The 12,556-nt window shown below is 43.7% G+C and overlaps 1 protein-coding gene across 5 annotated transcripts in view; it reads left to right on the top strand.

Annotated features, from left to right (window-relative positions):
• The window catches only part of LOC137439948 (DNA excision repair protein ERCC-6-like), a 173,315-nt gene that overhangs the window by 57,621 nt on the left and 103,138 nt on the right, over window positions 1-12,556 (top strand). For all 5 annotated transcript variants that reach the window (XM_068136234.2, XM_078768339.1, XM_068136232.2 and 2 more), the window contains exons 8-10: window positions 7,450-7,658; window positions 9,548-9,665; window positions 12,303-12,427. In XM_068136234.2, coding sequence (XP_067992335.2) covers window positions 7,450-7,658; window positions 9,548-9,665; window positions 12,303-12,427 — 452 coding nt within the window. The remainder of the gene's footprint in view (window positions 1-7,449; window positions 7,659-9,547; window positions 9,666-12,302; window positions 12,428-12,556) is intronic.

Genomic DNA, 12,556 nt, shown 5'->3' with positions numbered 1-12,556 from the left:
AGGGTGTGTAAAGGTCTTTCAATGCACTGAGTGAAAATTGTTAAATTGCATAACTGATGCAACAACACGGTTTTTTTTTGGTTTTTTTGTATAAATATCTCCTTATCATACTAAAATACGCCATTTGTGTCTGTCTGATAAATTTTTGACACCAATACATTCTGTCGTTACTTATCCAATCTCAACCAAACTTGACAGGATGATGAAGGGTTACACAATGAAGGTTGTAGCGCATTCATTTGCCCCCCTCCCCAAGGAAGTTCCCCCCCCCCCCCCCCCCCCCCGAGTTCGTTTGCCTGCCATTGCCGTCAATGGGGTTGCACATTGAGGTGTATATAAATGTTAAATTAGTTTTATTGTGGCATATTTCCAAAGAAGATTTGTCATGGCGTTTTTCCAAAGACACTTTTAACAACAAAATGAATGATAATCGCATATTGTTAATGTTATTACAAAACAATATTAATACTAATAATGTCCCACTTCCCCAAGGCGTTTTTCCTGCAGTGATAATGTGTATCAATAGCTTATAGATATAATGGCGTTTCTGTGGGAGCAACGGCTTCTACAGGAAGTAAAAATATTACACACCACAAACACGTATGCTTAGCTTTTTAAACAGTCGCTAATGCTCTTTATCATACTAAAATACACCATTTGTGTCTGTCTGTCTGTCTGATGAATTTTTGATGCCAATCCATTCCATCCTTACTTATCCAATCTCAACCAAACTTGACAATGACCAAGGGTTACATAATGAAGGTTGTAGCGCATTCATTTGCCCCCCTCCCCAAGGGGGTTTTCTCCCCCGAGCGGGTGTTCCCTGCCATTGCCGTCAATGAGTTGCGTGTTGAGGTGTATAACCATATTAAGTTAGCTTTATCGTGGCGTTTTTCCAAAGAAGAAGATTTATCGTGGCGTTTTTCCAAAGCCGCTTTTAACCCTTTGAGTGCGGGATTTTTTTTTTTGATAAAAATACCCCCGGTACGCGATTAATTTGGCATTACGGGAATGCAACTACGTACTGACTATTTATAGGTATAGTCGATGATGTGTAGTGACGTCATCCGTACACAAAACTTTTTCGTGGGTTGTGGCACTGGACGTCATCCATACTCAAAGGGTTAATAACAAAATTAATGATAATCGCATATTATTAATGTTATGACAAAACAATATTAATACTAATAATGTCCAACTTTCCCAAGGCGTTTTTCCTGCAGTGATAACGTGTTTAAATAGCTTATTATCGTTATAATGGCGTTTCTGTGAGCAACGACCTCTACAGGAAGAGAAATTATTTAAACCACAAACACATATGACTTGCTTTTTAAACAGTCACCCATGCTGTTTATGACACAAAATGAAGAAATTTGGAGGAATCCCGACATCCATGAAGTAAGTTTTACTTACAGAACTGAGCGAAGATCTATGGTACTCTATTTACCCCACAAATGTTGAGTTCATAACATGGCCCTTTCTACCGCTACTGTGGCATTTTTCGTAGCGAACTTTTGAAACTCGCTCGCGCTGTTTAATACAAACAAAGGGAGGAATACCGGGATGTGCTCATTTACCAAGCAGATAGCTAGCGCTTGCCAAGCCAGCCGTTCCTTAATGGTTTTGAATGGAGTGCTTGCTCAAATGCTTAAACCACTTGGCGATCTATTCACAAGAAACTTGGTAAATGAACACACACCCAATATTCTTGAGACCTGACCATAGATCGACTGTACTCTAAATACCCCAAAGAGGAATGACCCTTCCTGTCCCTCCCAGAGTCTGCGGGTGTACTAGTTGAGAAAAATCCACCTAAGTTTCCTGAAAGATTTTGCACCTAATTATCTCTAATATGTCCTAATTATCAAGCATAATCAATCTAGCACAGAATTTAAGAGAAACGAGTTTTTCAGCACCTATCTTAGAGAGAAAACGACTCACCTCTTATAGACATTGACAAATTTAAAACAAAATAGCTGCCAAGTCACATGGCATCAGGTCCGCACTGAAGATTCATGAATTATTATAATTGTGACATTACAAAATAACTCCACATAAAAATCTTGTTCAAATCTAGATTTTCATTTTTTAACCCTGAGGAAACATTTTTGGTGGATTTGCCCTTCATGAACATGCAGCTTTAGAACACATTTTCAGGAACACATTGTGTTCGTAAACCGGGGACTCCCTTTATGTAATTAAGTATATTCGCTAAATTCAACTTTGATTCGTATTTGGCGAATTGGAGAATGACTGCTTTGCCACAATGCAATGTGCAAGGGAAGTAAGTCACATTCATATCCTGGCCCTGAAAAACAAGATAAAAGCAGTCTCACATTCGTAATGTGGTATATTAATATTAATTAAGGAATATTAATTAAGGATATCACTGGCTCCCAAAAATATGGAATTGTCTCTTCCATTTGCCTCAATTCATAAATGGAATGCACTCCTGAAACGTCGGCTATGAGGTCAAACCTTGCTTGAATAACTTTGCCTTTATAGAGAAGCCAAGCAGACAGAGATGTGAAACATGCATTATGACATGAATTATGACTTGCCAGAGAATCACAAACTGACAAAAAAGGAAGAACAATCAGATTGCAGACCCTCGCCAGGACGTGTTTTAGTGGTTTTTAAGGCTTTTGTCTTAAAACAAATATGGCGGCCGAACCACGTGACCGATGATGTCATCAATATATTTTTTTCTCCACCAATTTATCCCTAGATGACGCTCAAATTTCATCTTGATCGGATAAATTGAATCTTAACATATGTTCTTCCCAATGGAGAGTTCTTTACAATGAGCAATGTCTCAATTTTTGTCTATGCAGTGCTTTTGGAGATGTAGAGGTGCAAAGTTTTTCAGTTTTTCCAAGATGGCGCCATACCACGTGACCTATGACGTCATAATTATCATTAAAAAATTCTACAGGAGGAGGCACACCTTTGGTGAAAATTTCCTGCCAATCGGACCAACGGTTGCAGAGAAAATAATATTTAGTCTGTGCGGGCAAACAGAGACAAACGGACTAAAATGCAACACCCTTCCCTCTGGTGAGGGTAACAATGTGTAGATTGACTTGCCAAACATACAAAATGACATGCGTCTGCCATGGAATCACAAAATGACCAAACATCGTGAAGATTGTCTTGCCATTCAGAGAAAATGCCAGACATCTGTCAGAGTACCAGAAAATGAAGAGCGATTTGACAATCAGTGTCATGTATCTGTCAGGGAATCGCAAACCAATGAACGTCTAAGTGAACTTCCAAAAAAATATATTAACACTGGCAAAGCTGGTGCACAAGGACAGAATCAGAGAAGCAACGACAAAGCAGACTTTAAGTCAATCAATTGAGGCATCAGGAACGCAAAACTGATTGGCAACTGTACTTTTATAGAAAAGGGATTGCTACACCGGATGATATTTCCCAAGGAGAACATGTATCCTAACTCTTAGGCTGGCATGTCGAGCAACATCCTCCAACAGCTAACCAAAACTATTGACAACCTGTTTGTAGTTGATCGCTTCTTGAAGGACATTTGTGCTTACAACAATGCTCTGTCAATGACATTCATTGGGTTAAATGAGGTGACAATGCCTGGCCGAATCCCGCATTCAAGATACCTGAAATGTTTTTCCACAAAATACGGTTGCTTTGACCACAGGATACTCAAAGTTTGTTCAGCTATTTTTCCACGACTCAGACAACGACCTCCAGAACAGACTACATCTCAATCTTCACCTGCCAGAAGTTATTCTCAAAGGTCAGAAAGCATTGTTCTCGCGTGGAAATACTTTTATAACCAATCGCTCATGTGCATCCATATAATAGCACATCACGCCAATTACGATTCAGGAATGAGCAGATTGCCAATGATGTGGCTTTGTTGCGACACCTATAAGGTTCCTTGACAAAGTTTGTGGATCACAATTTATAGGTTGCTTAAGGCTGCCTCTTCTTTCTCCTGTTGTTTAAGAATTGGTCATGTTTAATTTGCTTTTGTTGCTTGTATGTGCCTTTTTATGTCAAAATTGGTAATGCCAAGAGTAAATGCCACATATATTGTTGGGGTTTTGAGAACCCTGCACTTGTAAATTGTTGTAAATATACCCTTTGTAAATAATTCTCTTTGTAAATACCTCCATTTCATTGTTGAGATCAAAGGTCGTCCCCTAGTTAGTCCATGAACAACACGTAGCGAACCATAGGCCCTCTTCGTAGTTATTTCATTATTATGTGTTTCAGTTAAGGCTGTGTTTCCAATAGTTTGACTCTACGTTGCATTAATCAAATAAGATAGGCCCCATTCCGTCCATTTGCTCTCCCTCTCCAAATTGTGGTACGTCGTTGCCAGCAGCCAGAACTCCATTACGCACGAGGCCAAGGACAGGAAAAAGGGGGCGGAACGCGAGGAAGAGCCCTGTCATCAACCCGCCAGGGGCGTGGTCGGTAAGCCCGAACCACCAACCAGCACCACGGTGAGCGAGCCGGTAGGCGTGCCGTCGGAGCCCGCGGCTTGATACCTCCTCGAGTAATAAAAGCAACTACGAGGGACTGCTTATGCAGATGAGTGAGGGAGCACGAAGAGCAGATGAGAGAGAAGAGATTCGGCGGGAACAGATATGAGAGAGCAGATACGAGAGAGCAGATACGAGAGAGCAGATACGAGAGAGCAGATACGAGAGAGCAGATACGAGAGAGCAGATACGAGAGAGCAGATACGGCAGAGCAAAACGAGGACAAAGTGCTACGGACTCGGCCTTAATGATTGTTGTTATAAGTATTGTTGCTGGTTCGAAGTATTCTAGATATTATGCTTATTGTGACTTAAGGGAAAGGGTTGTTGTGAGTAAAAGATTTCCAAGCGCTCCTGGAAAAATGTGGCCGGAAATCCGGATCGAGACCGGAAGAGGTGGAGCGAAGAAAAGGAGGTGGGAGGAGATTGAAAAGGGTGGTGGTGGTGGAGGTTCCGGGCCGAGCGTTCGACGTACAGTGCGAGGGAACCTTGCGTCCTTGAAAGGAAGTTCGGTCGATAAGAAATATTGCCGGAGTGCGGGGAGCCTGTGTCGCCGGGTATTCTCAGTGAGGTCCCAGAGGATCCAGGCCTTGAGAACCTGGGTTGGAGGGAAAGCCATCCGCCATTTTGGCCACGCGAGTACCCTGCAGGGAACAGGCTTTCGTCGTGTCGGCTGGGGATTATTCCCTGGTGGATTGCCGGAACGGCTGTGCCAGAAAGGGACACGTGAGAATTATACGGAGGCTCGCGGGTTGAACCGCAACGTGTACGTCAGAGCGCCCTTTGTGAGGTTCCTCACCACCGCTGTGTGCTGGGGGCTGAGCACGTGACCTCGGGGTCGTCTCGCTCGTCCACCCCTCAATTGACCACCGGGCCTCGACTCCCCGATCGCGGGAGCGCACAGAGACACTGGGACTTCGCCTTGGAGGGGAGCAGAGACATTGGGGGAGGTGCCGTGAGTGGGGTTAAGGGGCTTGACAAGGATAGTATTGTAAGATTTGAAAGTAGGGGGATTGCCCCCATTGCTGTATGGCTCTTTGTGTGGGATTTATAATATATTATGGTTTGTTTATACCCGGGTGTGGTTGCATCATTTGATTCGACTGTTTCATTTGCTGGTTCCAGTGAGGGATAAAAACATCTTTCTGCCGGGGACCCTCTCGGGGTTCGGAGGTCCACCGAGACCAGGGGTAAAGGTGGGGGGACCCCGTAACAAAAGAGAGGTGTGATCCAGCCGAACCGAGAGAGAGAGGTGAGGGGGTGCTCGCATTGCGGCAATAGGCCGAGACCCTCTAGGCCCTATTGCCGGTCGGTGAGACGCGAAGCTGTTTGCCCCGTTTCGCCTCGAGCCCGGAGCATGAACCGTGAGCGTGGACCTCCACGCCTGAACCATCTGCCCCGGACTTTCCTCCCGAACCATCTGCCTGGACTCTTCCCCTCCTGCCATCTTTACCATTGCCATTTCTCCCATTCGTGTAAGTGTGTTCGTTCTGTCTGTATTGTCCTGGGGATAAGTTAAGCCTGTATAGTTAAGAATTGCCCTGTGTATCTGCTTCTTCCTCTTCACTGTAAATTGCTTTAGTTTCTTCTTCGGTTTCTTTGGTTGTGTAAATAATTAATAAATACCTGTTATTTCTTACTTTTGGTTTCATTCTTCCCCGATCGCTTTAGTCTTTTCTTTCAATTGAGTACCTGTGGCACGATTTTGGCCAAACGCTTTATAATCGGGTTAGTCTTTTGTTAACGGCCTGAGTCGTGGCTCGCTTCGCTCGGCGTGTCCATTACAGTCGCGGCTCGGGCGGGGCTCATTTCCTCGCTTACCGGAAGGCGCTGGTACTTAGGTCATAGGAATAATTGGCCTACTACCCTATTCAGCGCTGACCGGAAGTGGCAAGGTAGTTCCAGGACTCGGACGGCCAGCTTAAAAGACGAGGGGATTAAACCCCCCTCGGTAAGGGGAGTGCCGAAACCGAGATCTGTAACAATATATTTATATCATATTACAGTATAACAAGCTTGGTGTTGGCTTAACGGTTAAGGTGGCTGCTTTTAAAGATCTTAGGATCTTGAGTTTGAGACCGTGCCATGCCGTTAAATAACACCAGGTGGGTTGACTCAGCTTATCATCCTTCTGAGGTCGACAAAATGAGTACCTGCTTACTGGAAACGGGGAACTGCATCAGCGGCACAGCTGCACCCCCAGAAAATGATGCAACCAGGAGCCACAGGCCGCATACAAAATGATGATGATGACCAGTATAACACAACATAATGCTGCCCCCCCCCCTCTCCCTTGCTCTCGTTAATTGTAATTGGATATTGTTGGTGAAATTGTACTTCAGCAATAAAAGTTCGTATTTCTTAGTTTGGCTGAGAATGTGGTCTCGAGGCACACATACTCGCCTCCAACCTGTCTAGCCTGGGTTTGAATGTCAGCCCAGCTATAAACTGTCATCCCGGTTTTTCGCAGGTAGGTGATTCATCAAAGTGTCGTCCCTCGGATGGATGTTATACTGGGTGCCCCCTGCCGGCATTAGCTGGTGGACGTTAATGATCCCACGATGTCCGTCCCGAAGAGTAGGCGAGCTATCACTGACACTTTGGCCAAATTTCAAATTCCTGGCATAACCTACAGAGGGCATTGCATCAGCGGCACAGCCGTGCCCGTAGCCAAATATGCTACCCCGCAGCCTTGTGCTGCATATGGAAGGAAAATATAGTTAAGGTTATGGACCTTGAAACTTTGAGATCGAGTTAGTTGGCAATTTTTTGTAAACAAATGATCTATCTCAAACCTATGCTTCTCATTTGAGGAAAGATTTTGTTTTTCAGTGAACATGACCAACTTTTAAATGAAATAATTGGTGTAAAAATATTACCTTCAACATGCTGCAAATACGGGATTCGGCATGATTTTCAAACAGGCTCGTCAGAAGGATGCGACAGTTGGTGAGAAGGCCCTTGGAATGCACATGTCGGAAAATCTGCAAGCACTGATGAAGCCTTACTTCTTACGCCGGACCAAGGCAGAGGTTCAGTTGAAAGCCACGCAGGTGCTGAAGGTTGGTGAGCCAGAAGAAAACGGGCACGAGGGGTCTTCTCAAGCAGATGGCGCGGCTCTTTGTCACCAGAGGTAATAAAGTTATCTATGGTCTCATGTATACTATTTTTTATTTCACAGCCTAATATGCATCACTAGGTCTAAACTTCTGTTTGCTATAACAGATGGTGGTATTATCATCAGTACTGCACTGCACTACCGGTAAAAAGTTTCAGAACACCTCAATTTTTCCAGTTTTTATTGAAATTTACGTAGTTTAATATCTCAATGTACTCTGAAATTAAGCATAGAACAAATAAACAATTGGAGATAAAAAAGAAATCATAGAATCATTTTGTTTAACAAAATTTAATTTAAAATTTTGACTCAGCAAAGTAGCCACCTTTTGCAGATGTAACCACCGAACACACTCGTGGCATTCTTTCTACAATGGAAATCAAATATTGGTCGGGAAGTTCTTTCCAACACTGTTGCAGCAGTTACCACAAATGTGTTGCACTTGTAGGTTGTTTTGCTTTCACCCTTCTGTCCAGTTCATCCCAAAACCAGCTCGATGGGGTTTAAGTCTGGAGACTGCTGGCCATTCCATGGTTTGAAGCCTACCGTCTTGTTCTTTTCCTCGAAGGTAGTTTTGACACAGCCTGCAGGTGTGTTTAGGGTCATTATCTTGCTGTAGGATGAACCCCCTGACAAACTAGGCGTATACCAGAGGGTATTGCATGGCGCTGCAAAATGCTGTGTTAGCCCTTTTGGTTCAGGGTGCCAGTCACTCTGTGCAAGTCACCGACTCTGGATCCAGCAAAAGAGCCCCAGACCATCACGCTTCCTCCTCCATTTTGACAGTTTGTGTCAAACACTGAGGAACCATCCTTTCGCCTACTTGACGGCGTACAAAAACCCTGCGTTTTGAACCAAAGATTTTAAATTTTGATTCATCGGTCCATAAGACCTTCTTTCAGTCTTCAGTCGTCCACTGGCGGTGCTTCATGGCCCAGGCAAGCCTCTTTTTCTTATTTTGCCATCTTAGCAATGGCTTTCTTACTGCCACTCGACCTGTCAAACCTGCAGCTCGAAGTCTTCTCTTCACAGTTGAAATTGAGACTTGCTTACTTCGACCATTGTTAAGCTGTGCTTAAAGCTGTTGTCCTGTGAGCCGCCTATCACACAACCTGTTGACTCTCAGAAACTTGTCTTCTGATTCTGTTGTGGCTTTGGGTCTGCCAGACCTCTTCCTGTCAGTTTCCTCCAGTTTCCAATATACTACTTCCTGCAGTGCAATATTGTCCAAATAATGCTTCAGAGGGTGTAATAACAGTCTGTTCCAAAACTGCTTTTATACAGACAGGGGGTTTGTAATCAAGTGATCAGCAGAGGTTGGGACACCTGTAGGAAATGTTTGCATCAACTTTCAAGGCTTAATTTACTTACATTGCTGCAGAACAGCTGTAAGTTGTTCACCCATTACTTGTTCCCTGAAGAAGGCCTTTTTTTACAATATAACTGTGCAATTTACATTATTTTCCCGTTTTTGCTAACCTAAACTTTTTTTAAAACCTCGAGCAGTTCACTGCTTACCTTTGTACCATTTCAGGTTATTCACTGGACATTAATGTGCGTAAATTTAAATAAAAACTGGAAAAATTGAGGTGTTCTAAATCTATTGACCGGTAGTGTATATTGCTGACAGGCCATGAGACTTTCAGCTTTTCTGAAGCGTCTACCTAGACTCGAGGTTATGCACAGGTGGATCACTTGAGTGACAGCTTTTTAAGACAGAAGTTTAAAGACTTGAGTTTTCTTAACAGCTGCAAAAAAGATGATCTCCACTTTGAATCTACCTGGATTCTCACTTGAATGTTATTTTTGTTTTTGAACATGACAAAAACAAAAAACACTTGCACTAATGCAAGTGACAGAGATATTGAAATCAGTATTTAAAAAAAATCCTCTTCATTTTTAAGGTCACAGGTTTTGATGCCTTCACTGATGCGAAAGAACGATCTGATCATCTGGGTTTATCTGAGTGATATACAGAAACAGATATACACATCCTTTGTCGAGCTGGACCAGATCAAAGAGGTAAGATGAATGTGAAATCTCATCTTTGGCTTTCCTTTTGACCAAGTTATATAAAAGTGCAAATGAGTCTGTATAATGTTTGTCATTTTGGTAGCAATACGGGGAATAGCAATACTCCTCTTTGTGTCATATTAAATGTATTCATTGCTCGAAGTTGTGTTTACAACGTGTTGTGAGGTGGGGGAGGGGAGGAAAGGGGGAGTTTAATTGATATGGAAGTGGTGTTGTGCTGTTTCAATCGTGAAATATCGTGTCTGTAATGAGTGGACTCATGCTGTGAACATTGGATGTGTAATTTGAACCAACAACCGAGAACGTCTGAACTATTTGTATGTGTTGAGACTAACGCGCTTGATCGTCAATCGAGAAACAGAGGCCAAGTCTTTCAGGCACTGGTTGGACTGAAGAAGTGTGAAAGACGGGGCAATCCTCAGGGCTTCTGATTCATCACTGAATTATCAGAGTTTGGGTCTGAGGAGTGGAGAGGTATGGAGTGAAGGGGATCAGGAATCTTGGAAAGTGCAAAAAGGCCATTGGAGGAGTATAGTGGATGGACAGCCAGGTGGACCATTGGTTGTTGGACGTTAAGGATCCTGTGGGGTCTTTCACAAAGAGTAGGCTAGCTATTGCTGGCACCATGGGCAAATACGAAATTCCTGCCCCAACTTGTTGAATGTCAGGCCTGACAAGCCGGTTCGTGAAGACTCGGGCCAAGCTTCCCCCTTGGCCGACCCCACAAGAGAGGTGGGATAATGGTAACCATTAAATAATAATAATAATAATAATTTGGGTGTGTGACAAGGACGAATTGATTATATTTTGGGGAAAATGTGGCTCTGGAAACTGCGCTAGAATTTTTTAAGTGATTCTTCACCATTGAGAGATAAGGACAAAAACGATAAATAGCATGATATCTCGGTCTAAACTTGGTGGACAGGTTGCTGTGTGACGAGGACGATTTGATTTTGGTGTGGATGTGGACACTATAATTTTTATGCCCCCGCCAACAAAGTCGCTGGAGGCATGTTTTCGGGTTGGCTGTGCGTCCATCCGTCAGTCTGATAGGTTTTCATTACTGTGATAACTTTACAACGGCTGTAGAGATTTTAGTCAAACTTGGTGCAAGTATGTATAATGTAATGATTTTGGGGTCACAAGGTCAAAGGTCATGTTAGGTGAAAATCCTGTTACCCTGATAACTTGTGAGCCAATGATGGGATTTTTACCAAAGTTTGAACAAGTATGTATTATGATGTAAAGATGAACTGATTTGATTTTGGGGTCAAGAGGTCAAAGGTCAGAGCCCCCAAAATAGGAATTTGCTTTTTCCTCTGAAACTACACGCACCATCTCGATGAAACTTGACCACAACCTTCATCACCCATGTTGTACCAAAGTTTGTTCACGGCATTAAAAAGTGAGGGATGTTTGGGGGGGGGGGGGGGTTTGAGGACTTCGAGATTACCTCAGAACAGATGGAACTGTATAGAGTAGCATGGTCCATGTGCAAGTAGGTAGCCAATCTCAATAATAAATAGGGTCAGGTCAGCTTAAGGATTTTTGTTTGAATGTGCACCATACAGGGGGTGGTGCTTTGTAATATATAGTGAGGGATTAAGTGAAGAAAACCTGTGTAAACCCTCCTTGTGACCATCTACCGGGGCCATCAGGAGACAGTGAAGAGAGAGGGTTGGATCTATGATAATCTACTGAAAGAAAGGGGGGGGTGGAGCCCAACGCCTCGAGGGGTGGAGGGTTGTCAAGGGAGATTAGGGAGGAGCTGAAAAAGGTGCCCGAGGATTGCACGAGTTATGAGGAGAAGGAGAAGGAGGAGAAGCCTGTGACTTGTGGGAGGGGGTTGTGCCATCTCTGAAGAGAGCTTGCTCGTTCTGGAAAAAACTGAGAGAGGTCTGAGGAGATTGGAGTGTCCCAAGTCGTCTCCTCGTCACCTCCTACCGCCTGTTCATGGCTGCTCAGTGCCCCCATCCTCCTCCCTTGCTACCACCACAGCTGAGTCTCTGGTTTTGTCCCTTTCCCTATCTGAGTGTCTGGTGTGGTGAGGCACCTTAGATTCCTTTAGATTTATTTTACTTCATTGTTTACCTCATTGTGCATAGTTATTTGTTGTTCCTTGAATTCCTCATTCCCGCCTCCTGCCCCCCCCCCCCCCCATTCCCGTCGTCCAATTCTCCCGTCGGGTCAGTCGTGCCTGGTTATTTGTTCAGGAATAAACCTATTTGGTTTGAAAAAAGATAAAGGAGCCTTGTTTTTCTCCTCAGTTCCGCGTGAGCATAACCGCCATAAATTAAACTAAGTCTAAGGGAGTTAAAGCGTGTTTGGTCCAACCATTCAGAGGCGGTGCTAATCGCCCTGAACACAGCAATATCCCACTGAAACTTAGTTCATGCCTTTGTTATAAGTTACAGAACAAGTTTGAGTTTTGGGATGTTTAACCAATTTTTGACGGAGTTACGCCTTTTTGCTTGGAACAAGAACATTCGTTGGGACAGGTAGGAGGCATGTTATTGCAAAGCAATTCTCCCTGTTGTTATTTTTGCTTGTGTTCACTGCCTGTTTGGGCTCCAACTGCGCATTGCCTTTGTCGTCATGATGCTTACCCTGGATGCTCCCTGGCAGTTGTTGGCGACCAGACGTTCACCACTATCCGAGCTGAATGTCTTGAAGAAGCTTTGTGATCATCCAAGACTGCTGTCGGCACGTGCCTGCAATAGCTTGGGCCTCGATGATGATCTGCACACAGGGCAAGTGTTTTGGGGGTTGGTGTTTTGGAATGAATTTTTGCTATTGTTGGTGAAACTCTTTTCTTTGCTTGGGAAAAATTGATGATGCCAAGTTGTTGAATAGATGTTTGATTTAATATTTTGCAGTTA

The sequence above is a fragment of the Myxine glutinosa genome, chromosome 14 (assembly GCF_964187855.1).
Source record: "Myxine glutinosa chromosome 14, kmMyxGlut1.1, whole genome shotgun sequence".
Lineage (NCBI taxonomy): Eukaryota > Metazoa > Chordata > Myxini > Myxiniformes > Myxinidae > Myxine > Myxine glutinosa.
This window is presented reverse-complemented; position numbering and strand designations above follow the sequence as displayed.